Source organism: Mauremys reevesii, linkage group 2 (genome assembly GCF_016161935.1).
Source record: "Mauremys reevesii isolate NIE-2019 linkage group 2, ASM1616193v1, whole genome shotgun sequence".
NCBI lineage: Eukaryota > Metazoa > Chordata > Testudines > Geoemydidae > Mauremys > Mauremys reevesii.
Window position 1 is genome coordinate 74,260,917 of NC_052624.1, and position 20,442 is coordinate 74,281,358.

Consider the following 20,442-nt stretch of genomic DNA (forward strand, 5'->3'; position numbering starts at 1 on the left):
GACTTAACTATCTTGAGTAATTTTGTATCATCTGCAAATTTTGTCATCTCACTGTTTACCCCCTTTTCCACAGGATTTATGAATATGTTGAATAGGACTGGGCCCAGTACAGACCCCTGGGGGACACCACTATTTACCTCTCTCCATTCTGAAAACTAACCATTTATTCCTATCCTTTGTTTCCTATCTTTTAATCAGCTACTGATCCATGAGAGGATATTCCCTCTTATCCCATGACAGCTTACTTTGCTTCAGCTTTCTTAGGGCCAGTCTGGGGAGCACACCCCCATTACAAACAATGAGGCACATACATTGCTTTAAGTATATTCAGTTTTACAAAGGTGTGAAGTTGTGATAGATTGACTGAGGTGTGAAGTTCAGATCTGGCTCAGATCAGAATCTGAATTTACCCACAGATCAGGAATATTCAGATTTGGGGATCCAGTTTCAGGACTCATTATAAAAATAGCCCCGAGACACCAGGAGAAGGCACAGAGGTACAGCAAGAGAAGGACATGGATCCAAAACTGATTTTGAACATTCCCAAATTTGAGGTGGTTTGGTCCCACCTCTAGTTTTCCACTAGTCTGGCAACCTTGAAAAACCTCAACAAATTAGTAATTCGTAACCAACTATCATAAATTGTGGATATTTACTACAAAATCATCCTTTGGTAATCCTCTTGGGGCTTCCTAGCTGATATGAAGAATTAATCTCTCTCATCTGCTACTAGACACTAGACTACATTGGAAAAAGAAAAATAATTCAAAACCAGAGGAATGGTTCCAAAAAATATGGGAGGTGGTTGTTATGGAAAATATAACACATCAATTACATACCCAGCAAAACAGACAGAGGATAAATAGAATTAGACATTTGGTTACCATTTATTCAATACTCAGACAAAATATAGTCAGTTGCAAAAAAAAAAAAAAACCTAGAGCATCTATCTCTTTTTTTTTAATATTAACATTTGATAGACATTCCTGGTGTGATAAATATGAGTAGAGTTGATAGGTTCACTCAGTTTAATAAATTCACCAGAAACAACAAACCTTGGATAATGTAAAGAGGCTCGCTCTGTAATATGATAATACCCTGTTAAATAGGAAGATGCTTACTGTGAATTTTAAAAACTTTCCAGCCAGTAATTGTATTTCCAATCCAACATCAGTCTCACAACACTAGGAAAAAGCAGACAATATTAGTATAGCTCATTACTCCAGAAATCCCAGCACTAACTAGCCATCCTTGCCCACCAGTCTAAACATGCATCATCCAACTATTGTTAAGTCACTCGCTGTTTTTCAAAGTGGATGCATTTCACTGAACCAACATAACAAATAATACTGCATATGCCTTTTGATGTTGACAATTGTTTAAAAAGCATCATTTACATAATATCATAGCTCTGTATTTAACTTTCTCCTGTGATTTTCTCTGATTCCATAGAAAGATATGTCTGTATTAAAGTCAGTCTGTAAATGATAAATTAACAAAAATATCTCCGACAAATATATTCTCCTTTTATATGGACGATGTGTTCATAGACTATGGACCCTAGGGCCGTATAGAAGAACAGGGTATTTTGAATAAAGCTCAGAGGAATTCATATTTCAATAGAATTACTCTAGGTTTACAGCAAAATAGCAGAAATCATAATGTGCCCCGTGGAGTGTGTAGTTAAATAAAACACACTTTAGTGCTAAGTAAACAACTTGTTGTTTTAGCTTCTATTTTCATGCTTATTTGCCATATAACAGATGGTCTGATAGGAGATACGCCTTTATCTCTGAAGCCAGCCTTTCTCCAGACTTTATGAATGATATTATTCTATATTAATTTATCTATGTATTCCAGTAACTACTGTATAGTACATTTGTTTGCCAATTCACAAATCCATTTTCTTATACTCTTACTTGCTAGATGTTCCATGGTTTACTATTTGTGCATAATCCATCTTTTGAGGTGACTAAGGTATAAGTACTTCTTTCTTATTTGTTCTTTTTCAAAGTCAAAAAGTATGCACAATTTTATATTCTTAGATTCCAAGGCCAGAAGGGACTGTTGTGATAATCTAGTCTGAGCTTCTGTAGAACTTCTCCAATTTGTGTATATATACATATATATGTATATATAGAAATATATATACACACACACACAGAGCAATACATTAACCAAGAGAATCAATTGTTTTAAAAAAATCTGAACAGAAGTAAGTTCTTACTGCTTTGGTATGAGAAGTAACATGGTGATCCTCAGTGGGCACTCTGTTTTCTTTTGAATCTGCCAGGGGTTCATTATTATTTGACTCTATAATCCCCGCTTCTAGTAAAGCTAATCCAATATTGGCAGCATTGCATAATAGGCCCCATGCCAAAAATATCTTGCCAACTTTAAAAGGGTACTAGATTGCCAGAGTGTTCTAGGCATTGAAAGTGCATTTTAAATGATAGTACCAAAGGTTCTTTCGGTGATCAATAGATGAGTCATTCAACATAATTTTAATTTCTCTGAGAAGCTTGGAGACTCGAAAGAGAAGTCATTATCTGTCTTCTCAATGGATAAGCAGTGATTGCTGTCAAAGAAAGAGATGAGCATTGAGATATTAGCTGAGGGGGATATATAATGTATGAAACAATTAATGGACTGCCCAATAGCCTTGTGGTATGTCCAGTTAAAAACTGATTTCCCATCGTGTGTTAGCTGAGACTGCAGGAGTTGGTTCTGGATACCTTGCAAGCATACTTGAAATGTTGTACTTGGTCTCACCGTCTGCTGCATATTTTTTAAAAGAATGATTCATGTTTGTGGCTGCTCAGATGTTGGTGATTAGCTATTGGGCTAATGGAACTGTACATGCAATCAGTGGCACCCAAGATGGACAGAAAGTGTGCTGTGATATAAAAAAATCCTCATGATTTGTGACTGGTTCTGTCTATCTAGTATATATGCTTCTGTGTATAGGATACATGAGAGATACATGCAGCCTGTGTATAGAGACAGTAGTGTTAGGATAAATGTGAGAAAATTGTGTACGCATTGTTAAGTGTCTAATACTGTGGTGTTTCTGATGGAGGCTAGTAATTTAGAATGATTCTGGTTCAAGGAATCCCAAGGCGAGAGTTATTTGGAAAACCAAAGGTCACATATGACTACAAAGCTTTAAACTCTCCAAATCCCCTTTCAACCCCTCACAGGGAGGTAGAATTGTTTGTCAAACTGCTATCAGGAATGCTTGCTCCTTTGACAAATCCAGACAACTAACCCTTTGTCCTTTTTCATTATTTGAAGGACATAAATGCTTTCCCTTGTTTGATTTTGTTATCAAACAAAAAAGCATTTTAGTCCCACCCATCAGCCTTGCCAGCCCACAGGCGGTTGATTTCCATGATAAGTTGAAGTATGCAGTTTTATCTGAAGTACTTTAATAACAGTTATGATTGGGATCCCAGGCAATTCTCTGAAGAAAAATCCGTAAATCTCACTGAATTACCAATCAAGCTTTAAAGATGTTGAAATGGCCTTTAAAAAATTGCTAAGTAAGTCCCTTTCCATGTGTGACACGCAGGACAAGTGTAACAGATTGACAGTCTACTCCATGCTGATGTTGGATATTCCCTGCAGAAACTGTGAAAATCTAATCCTTAGAGACAGCAGAGCAAACCTAAGTAACTGGCAGGCACTAGCAACTTTATTTGGCAAAGACAGTGGTAAAAACTTCATTAATTTACCTGCAGGATTTTTTTTAACTAGACTTGGCCTTTAATAGAATTACAGCATATTAAGGTGTTTTTCTATATAATTTACAAACTGAGTAAACTCAGCCATCCAAAGATGTTAACATGAAAAACATGTTCCCTTTAGCCTTGCCACTAGCCAAATGGGGCCCCTGAGAGGGCACATACTGTACATTGTGAGTAAACTAAATTACCTTGCATGCAAGTGGCAATATCTGACATGAGATATTGCTGCCTTCTACAGCTAAATAAGTTGGATACAAATGGACTTGACAGCATGTTTTTATGAAATGCATTATGATTTGGAGACCTGGTGTTGTCTTAACAACCAGACAGTATTTCCTTAATTAAGTATATATTTTTTCCTACGTGATCACAAGAGGATTCTGCAAACTCTGGTGAATTAATGGACTGGCAAATGCATATAGTTCTCTGCTCTAGGTAACTGTCAGCTTCAAGCTCTTTAAGTTGTCTCTGTCTGATAAATTATGATCAGAAAGCTACAGATCCTTGTGTTTGCCCCACCCCTATTTCTAGTGTGCTGAACAGTGTAAACTTTGAGATGATAACGTTTATGGTCTCAGTAACCAGTAATTTCAACAAAAAAACAGTTATCTCCAAGTATATTTATTTTTATTTGATATATATTTTCCCCAAGACCTATATTTTTTAAAATAATTTATTCACAATAACTGTGTTTTGCTTACTGAAAAAAACATTTTCTACTTAACTTTTCCACTGCATGTCTGGCACTTGTATTTACAATACTAAATTACAACACTTTCCTTGCTGCTGTCCATCCTTGATTGCCAGGCTCCTGAATTTATACACTGGAGTAGCCATCAGTCTGCCACATCTGTAATCAAACCAAGTTCCTCCAATCAAGCCTTTTGCAACAGAAATATCAGAAAGGTGAGCTAAGCTTTTACTGTCCTTGGGACCCTCCCAAATTAATTACCACTGCTACTACTGTTGAGAGTCGGTTCTTTCAGTGTGCCAGACAGGGCTTTAATTGATCAGCCACACACATATGCTCTGGGAATGCATATGTGCATTTTTGCATGTCCTGTTGTAGTCAGGAGCTAAAATCATCCATCACTGATGTCTCTGAGGAAATAGGCCATCTCCAGGGCAAAGGAGAAAACTGCTTGCAGAGATGCCTAGGATATTTTTTTTTCTGTTAAACTCCGTTTAAGCTTTAGTGTTTTGACACACAAAAATTGCCTGATTCTGGGTTCCGACTATAATTGCATATTTTCATGAATTCTTATTATAACCAAATAACGTACTTCAGATTCAGGGACACATTCCAAGATCTCAAGTTCAGGAGCGGGCCTGGAATCCCAGGCTACGTGAAGCCGAACACCTGGCCAAAATGCAGTTTTCTAGAGCAAGGTGCTACTGCAGACTCTTGCTTTGAATCTCATATTAATTGATGAATGGGCTTATTTTACACCCAAAAGGTTTACTAAGGATGGATTCTCTGACGTTTGTTAGTAGAAAGAATAATACAAAAATGGGTTACAATTAGGGCTATAGATAGAATAGGGTGAAGGAAAATAATATCATTTTATGTGTGAGGAGGAGGAGGGGAAGATCAAGATCTGGTGAAGAAAATATCTGTGGTGAAGGTTTGTAGAAACACTGATTTTGAGAGAGTTGTTCCAACCAAGGTGAATAGTGGCACTATTGCAGTTAATTTGAATAAATTCCTCTATCATAGTTTCATCTAAGCTAATACTAAATGCAGCAGCCAAAAATAAGAAGCAAAAATTGGCACAAACAACAAGGATTTGAAACATGCACACTAATAAGCCCGTTGATATTTACTAGAATTCATACTGGAATACCACAACTATTCTTTGGAGATTTTTATGTTTCGTATAGAGTCGTTTGCTGCATTTCTCTAGTGACTAAAACAAACTTGTCCAGGAATCAGTGAGATTCTCAAATCAGACATAAGCATAAAAGAATAATGTTGGCAAGGACAGAACAAGTTGATTGGCATTCCCCCTAATTGTTTTATTTTTTATGTGCAGCTGAAAATATGGAAAACCTAACCTCCACTCTCATTCTTAGAAACGATTTCCAACCGTGCAAAATAAATGTGAGGTAGTCACTTGAGAACCTATGACAATGGCTTTTAGAAATTATTGGGGTTTTTATCCTTAATGCTGAATTCCCCTGTATAGATCTCGGTCAAAAATATTCAGACTTTGAAATATCTTGATGAAGAAAGGAGACAAATGTTTCATATAATGTCACAAAAAATTTCCCCATTTTATACTGGCTTTCATAGTGTGTCTGAATACGTTTTTACAATGTATTCACAGATGCACAGAGTGCACTATGGAATTCATATTGAGAGAGAGCTGGAAACATCTGAATTACACTGGTCTACAATTTTTGAAAAGTCGTCTGCTTCAGAGATAAAATGTGCTATTTATTATGTATTTTGATGTGCTGAATTCAAATATGACAATTAAAACAACTGATTGCCTACTGTTTCTAAGATATTTAAGTTTTTACATTTTATGTCTATGTATCTTGTGTAGATAGTAGAGTTTTAATCATAAATTGTAAACCTAGGTCTTTTCATGTGTTTATGGTTGCTTTACATGATAATATTTCACCTGTCCTGTTTATGTAACACTTTAAAAATCAGCAAAAGGGTTATATAAATAAAATTTATTATGAAACAAAAGGCAAAAAACTATTATGTACATAGTTTAGTCCTATTCAGTGTCTACTCGGCGCTTCTTGTCTTGTCTCTTGTATTCATTAAATGGAGCATCTCTTGTCACTGTCCAGCAATAGTCTGCAAGCATTGATGGGCTCCATTTGCCCTGATAGCGTTTCTCCATTGTTGCAATGTCCTGGTGAAATCGCTCGCCGTGCTCGTCGCTCACTACTCCGCAGTTCGGTGGAAAAAAATCTAGATGAGTGTGCAAAAAATGTATCTTTAGTGACATGTTGCAACCAAGGCTTTTGTATGCCTTGAGGAGGTTTTCCACCAACAACCTGTAGTTGTCTGCCTTGTTGTTTCCAAGAAAATTTATTGCCACTAACTGGAAGGCTTTCCATGCCGTCTTTTCCTTGCCACGCAGTGCATGGTCAAATGCATCATCTCGAAGAAGTTCACGAATCTGAGGACCAACAAAGACACCTTCCTTTATCTTAGCTTCACTTAACCTTGGAAATTTTCCACGGAGGTACTTGAAAGCTGCTTGTGTTTTGTCAACGGCCTTGACAAAGTTCTTCATCGGACCCAGCTTGATGTGTAAGGGTGGTAACAAAATCTTCCTTGATTCAACAAGTGCTGGATGCTGAACACTTTTCCTCCCAGGCTCCAATGACTGTCGGAGTGGCCAATCTTTCTTGACGTAGTGGGAATCTCTTGCACGACTATCCCATTCGCAGAGAAAACAGCAGTACTTTGTGCATCCAGTCTGCAGACCAAGCAAGAGAGCAACAACCTTCAAATCGCCACAAAGCTGCCACTGATGTTGGTCATAGTTTATGCACCTCAAAAGTTGTTTCATGTTGTCATAGGTTTCCTTCATATGGACTGCATGACCAACTGGAATTGATGGCAAAACATTGCCATTATGCAGTAAAACAGCTTTAAGACTCGTCTTCGATGAATCAATGAACAGTCTCCACTCATCTGGATCATGAATGATGTTGAGGGCTGCCATCACACCATCGATGTTGTTGCAGGCTACAAGATCACCTTCCATGAAGAAGAATGGGACAAGATCCTTTTGACGGTCACGGAACATGGAAACCCTAACATCACCTGCCAGGAGATTCCACTGCTGTAGTCTGGAGCCCAACAGCTCTGCCTTACTCTTGGGTAGTTCCAAATCCCTGACAAGATCATTCAGTTCACCTTGTGTTATGAGGTGTGGTTCAGAGGAGGAGGATGGGAGAAAATGTGGGTCCTGTGACATTGATGGTTCAGGACCAGAAGTTTCATACTCTTCCTCTTCCTTGTCTGACTCAAGTGAGAATGATTCTGGTGCATCAGGAACCGGCAGGCCTTCTCCGTGGGGTACTGGGCGTATAGCTGATGGAATGTTTGGATAATGCACAGTCCACTTTTTCTTCTTTGATACACCTTTCCCAACTGGAGGCACCATGCAGAAGTAACAATTGCTGATATGATCTGTTGGCTCTTTCCAAATCATTGGCACTGCAAAAGGCATAGATTTCCTTTTCCTGTTCAACCACTGGCGAAGATTTGTTGCACAAGTGTTGCAGCATATGTGTGGGGCCTACCTCTTGTCCTGATCTCCAATTTTGCAGCCAAAATAAAGGTGATAGGCTTTCTTAACCATAGTGGTTATACTGCGCTTTTGTGATGCAAAAGTCACTTCACCACAAACATAGCAGAAGTTATCTACACTGTTCACACAAGTACGAGGCATCTCTGCTCTCTTTGGCTAAACAGAAATGTGTCCCTTTGCAAAATCGAACACTGACAAATAAGAGAGCACGACACTGTATGATTTCTAGAGCTGATATAGGGCAATTTGTTCAGCAGAGTGATGTAAGCTTCGTTATGATTGCATCATCCATGACTTCTAGGAATAACATGATGCAATTCATATCATATATGACGCAATACCAGCTTCAGATTGCATCATTCATTGTTTTGCCTAAAAAGCAAGTACTGTCCAAACCCAGTCATAGATTTATTCATAGATCCAGTCAAAGATGTATTTTAGTCATTTCTGATTTAAATTGAGATCCCTTCCCTTTATAACTCACTTATCCTCCGCTATTCCCAAGTCAAGGGTCGTATATACTGACTTAATAGCATATATTCAAAACTAGCGCCAATCAACAATTTTAAGCATCATTTTCGTTCTCAGTGACCCAGAATTAGTAAAGTTTGACTACATTTATTTCAGAAGCATTTTGCCTGTAGAGCAGTGTTATTTACCCTTGCTTAATTATCTTTATAGCCCGTGTTGTGGTCTACCAAGTTTGTGAGCCTTGTCCATCCCTTACTAAGGAACACAAGGAATGGAATATGTTCAGACTTTGGCAGAAAAAGGAGCAACTCATACCATTCTTGAGACACCTACTTTAGCCCACCCAGGGAGTAGAATTTTGCATTTGGGAGCTCCGGAGGGAGCCGTGTGCAGCTTTGGGCAAAGCCATGAGTGCACTGACATGGGGTCTTTGATTGCTGATGAAAATTACAGAGCAGCTCTCCCTAACAATTCTCTGTTTGGCATTCTCTCTCTCTCTCTCTCTCTCTCTCTCTCTCTCTCTCTCGTTTAGGGTCTTGTTCTTGCCTTACCTTGTGTCCTGTTTATTATTGACCTTTTTGGTGCCGTGCAATGAGGGCAATGCATTTAAAACCTGTGTATGTGTATTTTTTAAAATAGATGTTGCTCCCATAAGGGTTGTCAACAACTAGTCTTGCTTAATCACCTTGAAAATGTCACAAACAAGGGTTCTTAAGAGGAATTGAAAAAGCCAAGTTAATTACCATTATAGGTTGAATATATCAGGGACTGAAGGTTTTAAAAGCCAGGGAAAATTGGGGACATATGTGTGTAAGATTGTTCCATATAGGATATGGAAAATGTAAATGACAGGCATTTTGCCATGTACAGTAGCATTCACTATAGACAGACCATATGTTTTTGTTAGAAACAGTGAAGCCAAAAATGACATTTAATTGGAAATGGCATAATACACCCTCACTAGTCATATATGTGTGTCTTGGTTGTCAATGGGAACAACATATATTTCACCTGACAGATATATTAGTCTCTTTTAAGATTAATATTAAGCATTAGCCAAATTCATTCATTTAAAGAAAACTGATGACTTTCTAAAAAAATAAATGTTGAGGTGGAAATCATATGTATTTGCAGGGTGCTGTGATAACGCCAACAATGGACCACACTATGTCAATGCAGCCAGCAAGCATGATGGGCCCTCTGACCCAACAGATGAATCACCTTTCCTTGGGCACAACAGGAACGGTAAGTTCAGATAATATGCTACATCGTTTCTATTTTACAAAATGTTTTATTAATTTCTGAGTTCTCAAGGTCATTTCCACTCACTTGAGTTTCCAGTACTTCATTCTTTTTATTTTAATATTTCCATGGCTCCTTTTTTTTTCTTAGCGTATTAATTTTTAACATTACATAGAAGATGTAGTATACTCTTTATATGAATTTTTCCTAATATTTCACTTATGGCACTACAAGCTTTTTTAACTAAAGGAAAAATTTAACCATCTTTAATATGACACAGTAGTTCATTCTATGAGTCTTGCAGTCATTTCTTTGGCGTATGGCATATTTGTTTCTTCCTTATACTGTTACTTTACATACTTTGTGTCATCTTTCCTTCCAGATTTGGTTCAAGTTAATTCCAACCTCAGTGTTTTTTTTCCCTATTTTTGTTGATATATCAGACTTTATTCATCTCTCAGGATGCCTGAATATGTTGGTTCATCATTCTTTGCCATCTATTTTATATGTTTCAGCCAATAAACAAACAAATAGAAATATGATCTCAGTGCTTTTCTCATTATTCTTCTTTTTTTCCTTGGACAAATGAACCTAAGGGAGGCTACCGTGGCTAGTAAGAATATCTGTATGTGAAATTGAAGCCTTGATTGGCCAGTTAGATAGCTCCTGGCAAAGAATGCCCAGATGCATTTTAGTTGTCTTTAGAGTTTGTTGATGACAGATCCATTTTACTGAGTGAATTAAACATGTATTTTAAAAGTGCAGTAAAGGTATGTTGAACCAGCTCTTGGGACTTTTGCCCTTTGTCTCTCATTGACATTGGAGAGAATCGTGCAGATGTAAACCCTTTGGATGACTTAGAAAATTTTCCTCTAACAGTCTTCATATAAAACCAGCAAATTCCCAACTAATGATCTACGCTAACACCAAACCACTGCTAGTTTCCTTTTGGTTGCTATTTTGTAATTGGATCAGGTGGCATGACCAGATGTATTATATTTCCTATTATTACATTGTATGAGTCATTTTATATCCTTTTATGATAGTCTTTATGTAATGATACCTTTGCCTGTAGAATGTGCGATATTAATTGACAGCAATATTCTAGCATTCTGAAGCTTGAGAAGGTTCTTTAGTTTATTTAGACCAGTGTTCATGAATCCCAGGCCATGAACCATGGCAACTCCAGCCCTATTACAAAAAAGAACGCTACTCTGATTATCAGAACTGAATCACATTTTATGATCAATCTAAAAAATCAATTAAAAATTTCTGTTGTGCTCATATTTTCAAATTTGTCCTTTAAAAGTTTGCAACGGGGTGCTATAGTCACTGGATATCTTTCAACCAGCTTGTTTTCAACAAACAAGCCAAAAAGTCATAAACAATTCTGCTTCGTGTCAGCAGCAATCTGTCCCAATTTAATCTAAGAGATTCCAATATGCAAAGATTTTTTTATTAAAAGTCTTTTATACATTTACTTCCTTAGACAAACCATTTAACCAGCATAAAACATGTTTCAGGCAAAATGGCCATCCAGGGTGTGCCTGAGTGAAGAATTAGCTCTAAACCTGGCTACAAACATGAACCAAGCCATTGGTTAACTAAGGACTGTGCATTTCCAAAATGCAGGGTTGCAACCCCTTCTGCAGCCAAATCCACAGTATGGGGAAAATTCACCCATGGTGCAGAGGGCCAGCATAAGGCTCTTTGGATTGATTGAGCTCCAATTAAGGGCTGGCCTGATGCCTGCTGGGAAAACAACAACCCTGAAGTGACTAGCATCCCCTATGTACTATGGAAAATATCTTGTCACTGAGTCCAAGTAGTGTAAAGGGCTGCATGTAAACTGACGAGTACAAGAAGCCATAAGCAGTGAACAACAAGAAGTTTTATTGGTCTTAAAAACCCAGGAAAGATACCCCATATTCATGAGCACCATCCACTAGCATGTTATGTATTAATGATCAACTATTTACATATGTTTAGATATCTCTTATACAGAATACTCCTGTAACAAGAGGTATTGCATGTAAGGCCATAGTGGTGGGGGGCCAGGAGAATGACTGTAAATCTCTGTTTACTCAGATCCACTGGTCCCAGTTCCCCTTCCATGGAAAGCACAGAGCTACAGCAAATATTCCAGCCCATAGGCAGGTATAATTTGGGGGGAAGAGACTACTGAGGGGGGCTCCACAGCAGCTTTACACCATGTCCCTGAGTTGTGGGTGTAGATTTCACCCCTCTCGCCTCCCCCTCTTCCCCTCCCCATGCTCTGCGCTTTATCCACATTGAACCTCAATACTCATTGAAAATATAGTTGACAATAGTGACAGATTTGATGGTAGTTGTGCTGCTTGGATCCCCTGCACATATCTGCCTGGAATCAGGAATTGAGCAGAGAATATCCCAGAGGTCACAATTCAGCCTTATTTATATATATTTTTGTACATACCTCTTCACTTAAAAATAGCAAGAGATATTTGCATAGGTGTGCTGACTGTGCAAGTAAAGGAAATCTAAGCCTAAATAATGTCACAATTGTGACAAAACTGAGAAAACCCTAAAAATCCTGATTAAGGCTGACAATCCCTCCTCAGCTACTGCCGGTATATTAAAAAGGAAGGCCCAAGGCTTAACCTAAGGATAGAAAGCTGGTTTTAACCCTGAATGTTGCTCTTCTTTACCAGTTTGTTATAACCTTGGCATATATTCTAGCCTCGTTTTCCTTATATAATATTTATCCACAATTAGCTCTTCCCTTCAAATGATACATTACTGAGGTAGCATAGGGAGTAGGTCCGCTCTATATGGAAACACTGAAAGAATAGCATAAGTGTGTGTTTAATAATATATGGATGCTGGAATTGTTCCATCATCAGCCTGTCACTCAAAATGTGTCTAACACAGCCATTGATCTGACGTCTGTTTTGCAGTTTAATAAAAGTCATGATTGATAGCTTGAGTGGAAACAATATAAAAACCCTTTAGAAAAATAAAACTGCGCAGCCTGATCACAGCTTTCAGGATTTACAGCGGGGCTCCTTTTACATTGGCAATGACACTTTCAGCCATCAGCAGCACCCATCTACCATTTGAAAGGAAACAAATATTTGCCATATATGTCCCCTGTATAGCTTATTCCTGACGGAGGTTTTATGGTCATTACCTTGTTGCTTTTATTTCCAACGTGCATTTAAGGTGATGCTTTGGTTCCATTTACATCCCACATCCTGAGGCAGCATCTCTCACCCCTCCTATGCAGATGTAGTTTTCTGACCATTTTTTTTTCTGTTTTGAAATTGCTTCAGTATAGCCCTGTTTCGTTTGAAACTTTTTGGGGCCATGCCAATGGGAGAGTGAATGGAAGGCAGCTTTTAGACTGAAACTGCTAGCTCAACTGCGCTTTTTAATTGTTCTTCACACACTCAGCCGGGCCGTATTAGCTTTTGCTTGCTTATTTAAAAGAAAATAAGCAAAACTTGCAGCACAAGCTCTTGATTTTTCTTTATAAACTGTACATTTGTTTAATTGTTCTGGATACTTATGTATAAAATGATCAGTTGTGTATAAAAATGATGTTAGTTTATCTCAGGGCTCTGTTGATATTGCAAACCATCCTAACTCTGCTTTCATGGTTTACAATGTCACCAGAAATCCCTCAATGGAATAACAGGCGTGTTATTCTGGTACATCATTTCCTATCTCTTACTTTGTTAGCTATTTCTGTTGCCACTAGAGCTTGATGATATCTTTAGAACCTCTCAATGGAACAACAAGCTTGTTACATGTTTCTTATCTGTTATTTCCTTTGGATACTATATGGTCACTGATGACTTACAATGTCACCAAAGGCTCTCAATAGAATAACTGGATTGTTAGGTTTGTTTGGTTTTTTAATCATCAATTTTCTTTGCACATTCTTTGGCCATGAATACTCTATGATGTCATCAAATTCCTCTAACGTTCAGAGCTTTGTTACAAAATGATCTTGTCTGTTGTTTTAATAGTACATCATGTGGTCCCTGACAATTTATAGGAGCAACATTTCATTACAATCTTTTGATTTTGATGTTAATCAGGTTTTAATCTTGAAGCTCTTTTATTTTGTTTGACTGTTTCAGTTTGCTTGGAGAATACAAGTGTAACCCTTCTGCCCCTCTAAGTTGGCAGCAACAAGGGCCGGGTTCAGTATCCAGGGGTTCCGTTTCAATAACACAGTGCAAAACCGGCTCGAGCCCCCACCCAGTGACCTGGGACAATTACCTACCACCCCCCCGGGCACCTCTAGGAGGCAATACTTCCCCACTCGCAAGCACAGAGTCTGAGTGTAGCAAAATCCTTTTAATAAAGGAGGGAACCAATGCGGCATCACGTTGGAGAGACACCACAAACAGGACTATACACAAACCATAAGCAAAAAACCCACCTCCAAGTACATTTGGCAATGTCCTTTCCCCCTTAGGGTCTTAAGTCCAATCACCCCAAAGTCCAACAACCCAAAAGTCTCTGTCTCTGGTCAGTGCCACCCCAGAGTTCAAAAGCTTATCTGCAGAGTTTTAACCCCCCCAGCCTGGGTGGAAATGGGGGGGGGCGCACACAGGATGTTAAGGGGCACCTTACGTGGGCCAGGGCCGACTGCCCTGCTTCTCCGTGGAGTTCTGCTGCAGCCTTCACCACGACTGGCTCCACTCCACCAGCTGTGTTGTTTCTCCAGCAGACCCGTGAACCACATCAGCCGTCCCAACTAACCGCTCCACACTGCTCACTGTTCTATGGGCTGCTCCAACATGCTGCAGACTGCTCCGCTCTGCCAGCCGCTTAGCGATCAATCTTCAGGCTCCCCCACTCAGTGATCTCAGCTCAGTAAGATTAGCTCTTTTAGTGATTTCAGCTCTTAGTGGTTTCAGCTTGTAGTAGGGGAGCCCCAGTGCCACATTGGCCCAACATGAATTCAGGTCAGCAGCCTCTAGATGGACTCCTAAAGGATTCAAAATTAGCTCTGTTCTTTAACAGTAGAGAGATTAGGATGTGCAATTGGTGTTCCAGGCCCTCAAAAGGGGCCCATACCATCAGGTACACACACCAGTCCCCAACCTCTCTTCCTTTCACTGGGTTTTGGAACCCATGTCCCTTGTCTAGCAAGTACTATTTAATGTAGGTTGAGTCATTTCTGTCATAAAGCAGTCTCATAGTTCCTCATTCACATAATTAGGGTGACAGCACTTTTTTTCCTTCCTGCCGAATAACAAAGAAATTGGGGATCCCACAGCTATGAAAATAACCATCCCAGGCTGCTGTGTGTTATGCTAAGTGGAGTGGGTTTACCAATGCAAATGCACATTCTTGAAATTCCTTTGCCCACTCCTCATAATTTACCACTGGATGTCAGGGTAGAGCTCATCCTGACTCTGCTTACATCCTCCCCCCAGCCAAGAATTTGTCGTCCCGACAAATCACATTCCCTACTATACCAACTTACTGGTCCCCTCCAAACGGCCTCAGATAGCCCACTTTAGCTTTCACAAACCTGTGTGCTAAATGTATTGGCTCCTCACTAATCACCCCGGTGCATCATAAGTTAACCGTTTCACTGGTCTTATTACCCTGTCTCGCCTATTGAGAATCTCTGTTGCTGTGGTAGAGGGGACATCCTCTTGAGTGACGGATGGGGAGGTTTCCTGTGAGTTCCCCTCGGATACTGGCATAGGCCCCTGCATTTCTAGTTCTAACAGTGGAGGATCGAAGGTGCTTGGGACATCTTCCATCTGTATGTCGCCACTGTCCAATAATCTGTGTAAGTCATTACACGGGGGTTCCACCAGTGGCTCAGGAGTGTCAGGAATGGGCCTAAATACTTCTGCCATAGGGTTTAGGGTGGAAGAGGAGGTACTCTCTTTTGATTCAGCCGATCGAGACTGCAATCTCGTCTTCATCCTAGGATACACCATGGTTGTGTCTTCCTCCTCAGACTCACTCTCAGATGTGCTGAGTAGGGGTAGATTAGCTGCAGGAGGCCGGCTGTCCACGTTGGAAGGTGGCTTTGGTACAGCACCTTCGTTCTGCCCAATTGCCCTGTTGTGGCCCATCTCATAAGGGCTGCCCACCAATTCCCCCACCGGGAGCAAAAGGTTTCTATGCACAGTCTTTGTCTGCCCTGGACCCTCTTCAGGTTTGATCTTGTAGACCGGCAGGTCTCCTAGCTTTTCCATCACCAAGTAAGGTATTGCCTTCCATCTGTCAGCTATCTTGTGTTTGCCAGTGATACCCAAATTTTGCAGCAGGACTCTGTCCCCTGGCTGGAGCTCTTGCAGACGTACCCTAGCATCATATAGCTGTTTGTTACGATCTGCATTCTTCCGAGCTGCAGATGTAGCTAAGTGGTAAGCATCCCGCAGCTTTTCTCGTAGTCGGGATACATATTGCTGATGGGTTTCATAGCTATCGCCATCCTCTGATACACCAAAGCACAGGTCTATGGGTAATCTTGGTTCTCGCCCAAACATCAAGAGATATGGGGTGACTCCCGTAACATCGTTCTTGGTGGCGGTGTAGGCGTGCACCAGAAATGCAACATGTTGGCTCCAGGTTGCCTTCTGCTTTGGCTGCAAAGTCCCTAACATATCTAACAGGGTTCAGTTGAACCTCTCTGGCTGAGGATCACCTTGCGGGTGATAAGGCGTTGTCCTCGACTTTTTAATTCCTGCTATCCTCAGCACCTCCTTCAGAAGGTGACTCTCAAAGTCTCATCCCTGATCTGAGTGTATCCAGGCTGGGAATCCATAAACTGAGAAATATTTTTCCCATAGTACTCGAGCGACAGTGGTGGCCCTCTGATCACGTGTGGGATATGCCTGCGCATATCGTGTGTAATGGTCGGTCACTACTAGAATGTTCCCAATATTCCTCTTGTCCACTTCTAAAAACAAGAAATCAATGCAAACCAGCTCCAGAGGTTTGTTGCTGGTGATGTTCTTCAGATATGCAGCCCTCGTGGGCAGAGTTTTCCTTTGAACACATCGAGCGCAGGTCTCACATTTTCTGCGAACATCTTCAGCCATCCGGGGCCAATAGAACCTACTGCGGGTAAGTTCCAGGGTCCTCTCCATCCCTAAATGTCCAAAGTCATCATGCAGGGCCCTCATGGCCAGGGCTCTGTACTCTTTCGGCAGCACTGGTTGGTTCCGTTGCTTTTGTAGAGGGTCTGTGGTCACGCGGTGTAGCACTCCCTGAATCAGTTTTAGCTTGGTCCATTCTCTCAATAGTAGTTTGCCCTCTGGGGTAGGTGGGACAACCGCAGCTGGGCCTTGCCCCTCCCTTTTGGCAAGTAGTGTATCACGAATGTCAATATCTTGCAGCTGGGCTTCCTGCCAGTCAGCCGCATTGAGCACGGGCAAGGGAGATTGGTCCAAAGCAATATAGTTCACTGAAGCAGAAGGCACGCATTCAGGGGGCAGGCCCAAAGCTTCAGCAACGCATCCATGAAGGCTCTCATGGGCCTCTGGCTCTCGGCAACTCACACTGCAAATAGCTCTCACTCCATCCGTGGGTATCACAGCAACTCCTGGTGCTTTTGGACGCCTGGACGATGCATCTGCATCTACATTGCTTCTCCCTGATCGGTACTGAATGCTGAAGTCATAGCTAGCCAAAGCGGCCACCCATCTTTGCCCTGTAGCATCCAGTTTAGCACTTGTTAACACATAAGTCAGTGCGTTGTTGTCTGTCCACACCTGGAACTGAGCAGCATACAAGTAGTCTCGAAATTTCTCAGTGATGGCCCATTTCAAGGCCAAGAACTCCAGCTTGTGGGTGGGATAGCGTGTTTCACTATCAGACAGTCCTCGGCTGGCAAAGGCTACAGGTTTACGCTTGCCTTCCACCTCCTGGTACAGTACTGCTCCCAGACCCTCCAAACTGGCATCAGTATGCAGGATAAATGGCTTGCTTGGGTCAGCAAAGACTAGGACAGGGGCATGAGTTAGGCAAGTAATGATTTCTCGAAAAGCCCTTTCACATCTCTCATTCCACCGTGGCCCAAAGGGTTCTAAGGGGCCATAGTGTCTCTGCACGAAAGGCCTTTTATTCCTGGTCTTAGATTTGTTCTTGCTGGACTGATATCCCCTTGTAAGATCATTGAGGGGTTTTACAATTGTAGCATAGTTTTTCACAAATCTGTGGTAGTAGCCACTAAACCCAAGGAAAGTCTTGAGTTCTCTGTAGTTGCTTGAACGTGGCCATGTAGTGAGTGCTTCTGTTTTATCAGGATCAGTACTCACACCCTCTTGGGACACGATGTGGCCCACATACTTCACCAAGGTCCTGCAGAACTGGCATTTGTCAATTGAAAGCTTCAAACCATACTCCTCCAACCTATCAAGCACTTTAAGAAGTCTTTCTTCGTGCTCTTCCAAAGTTCTTCCAAACACAATCAGGTCATCCAAATAAACTAACACTTGCAGTAAATTCATGTCTCCCACAACTTTCTCCATAAGACGTTGAAATGTGGAAGGTGCTCCAGAAATCCCTTGGGGCATGCGTTCGAACTGATAAAACCCCAATGGGGCAGATGAAGGCTGTCTTCTCCTTATCTTCTTCACCCAGAGGGATCTGGTAGTATCCACTCCGAAGATCCAACACAGAGAACCACTGGCTTCCCAGCAAACAGTCTAAAGCATCTTGGACTCGAGGCATTGTGTACTGATCAACCACAGTACGGCGGTTTAGGGTGCGGTAGTCAATACACATCCGGATTTTCCCATTCTTTTTATGGACCACCACAATGGGTGAGGCGTATGAGCTGCGGGACTCTGTAATGATGCCATTTGCAGCCAGCTCTTGAAGATGTTGTCACACATCTTCCATCTCGGAGAGAGCAAGCCTCCTAGATCTCTCTCTGAAAGGTCGGGAGTCATGTAGTCTGATGTTGTGCTCTACTCCTTTTGCACATCCCACATCCCACTCATGCAGTGAGAACACCTTGGGTCTTTCACAAAGTTTCCTCCTCAGGCGATCTTTCCACTCCTCCAACAATGGTGAATCTCCAAAGTCAAACTTTGCTGGGTCTATTGTCGGAACTTGAGTCTCGCACTGGGGTTTCACAATTGATTCAGGCTCGAAGAGGTCTGCTATCTTTTGTCCTTGCTTCACAACAACATCTCGACTTGTTTCATTAGCAATCAGTATAGTCACCTTTTCCTGGGCTTCAGCAGGTAGGGTTATCACTCCACTGGGGACCAGCACTCCTTCCGGGAGCTCTCCTTCAACTGGCTGCTCTATCATTGCTAATGCCCCTTTACTGCCTTTCAGCCTGGTACTCATGACAAGCACCTCTTGCTCTGTCCTTGCGGGCACTACTAAGGGGGTTGTGCCCATGTACTTCAGTGCCCCAATCGGTAGCTCAGATGTCTCCTTTTTAGCACTCTCAATCTTCCTATAGGCTTCAGCACAAAGCATATGGATCATCAGGGTACTCAGGTACTGGTCCCAGCCCGTCGTCTGCAATAATCCGCGAGCACCTTGAAGAGACTGGAGTTGGTCCCTATCAGCACAGACACATCAGAGGTCCCTTTAGGGTCAGGACATATTAAGGCAGCTGTGTCTACCTCTTCCGTTACCCCAGCAACCTCCTCTGGGAATTCCAGGTGCACTATGACATACCCTTGGTAGGGGTATTCATCCTTGCTGAGGCCACACAGACCAATGCCAGTCAGTGGCTGTATAGGCAGGTGCCTAAGCATCTGTTGGTAGAATGACTGAAATATAATAGTCACTTGAGATCCAGTGTCAAGCACGGCTTTACACTCCGCCCCTTCAATCCTCACGATGACCTCTGCTCGAGGCCCTATCAGTCCTGCAGGGATCCCAGCTGGACGGTCTCTTCTGGGGGAATCTTCAAATCCTGTAGGCCTAGGTGGTCTCCGTCAGACCTTCTGACAGCTACTGGGTCTCTCCCAACTGATCCTCAGCTTTTCATACACTAAGGAGGGGTTCTCTTCCTTATGGCAGTTAGCAGCACTGTGCCCATCCTGACCACACCGGTAGCAAAATAATTGTCCTTTCCCCCTTCGCCGGGGTGGGACAGTGGCTCTAGATACTGACTTCTCCATTGTCACAGTCTGAGGCCCCTTATTCCTGGAAATCTTTGCTCGGTCAATGGTGCTTTGCAGCTCAGCTATCCATTCTGTCAGGGCCTGCATTTGTTGGGTAAGTTCCTCTGTGGTGCTCACCAGCAGTACACTGGCCATTTGCAGTGGCATTGTGCTGGCTGGTTCCAATGTTTGGGCTTCCCAACACTCGCTGGCAGCCTGCCTTTCTTCCTCTTCCCTGACCTCCTTTATCAGTTGGGAGTAACTTGGGGGATGATCCTGCCGTTCTCTTAGTCGGAGATGAAGTAAGATCGGGTTCTGATACCGAGTCCCTCTTACAACTTGAGCCAGTCTGGTCTGATCTATCTGCTCAGCAGTCACTGCTCCCCTCATAACAGCTCTCTGAAGTAGTCTCTCCAGCCCCTGTATATAGGCTGAAATTTTCTCACCCCTTTCCTGTCGGGAATCAAGGAATTTACAGTAACTGTCTTCAGGGCTCTCTACGGTCCCAAAGGTATTATCAAGGGCCTCTAGGCAGTCCTTCACACTGACCTCAGGGTCAATGAGCTTCAGGGTGCGAAGTACATCTAATGCTGGGCCACTAAGGCTCTC

The 20,442-nt window shown here is 41.7% G+C and overlaps 1 protein-coding gene across 15 annotated transcripts in view; it reads left to right on the forward strand.

Moving 5' to 3' along the window:
- The window catches only part of RBMS3 (RNA binding motif single stranded interacting protein 3), a 904,530-nt gene that overhangs the window by 847,160 nt on the left and 36,928 nt on the right, over positions 1-20,442 (forward strand). For 11 of the 15 annotated variants that reach the window (XM_039527079.1, XM_039527087.1, XM_039527084.1 and 8 more), the window contains 2 exons: positions 4,554-4,652; positions 9,635-9,745. In XM_039527079.1, coding sequence (XP_039383013.1) covers positions 4,554-4,652; positions 9,635-9,745 — 210 coding nt within the window. The remainder of the gene's footprint in view (positions 1-4,553; positions 4,653-9,634; positions 9,746-20,442) is intronic. The other 4 variants (XM_039527080.1, XM_039527082.1, XM_039527093.1 and 1 more) reach the window with 1 other exon arrangement.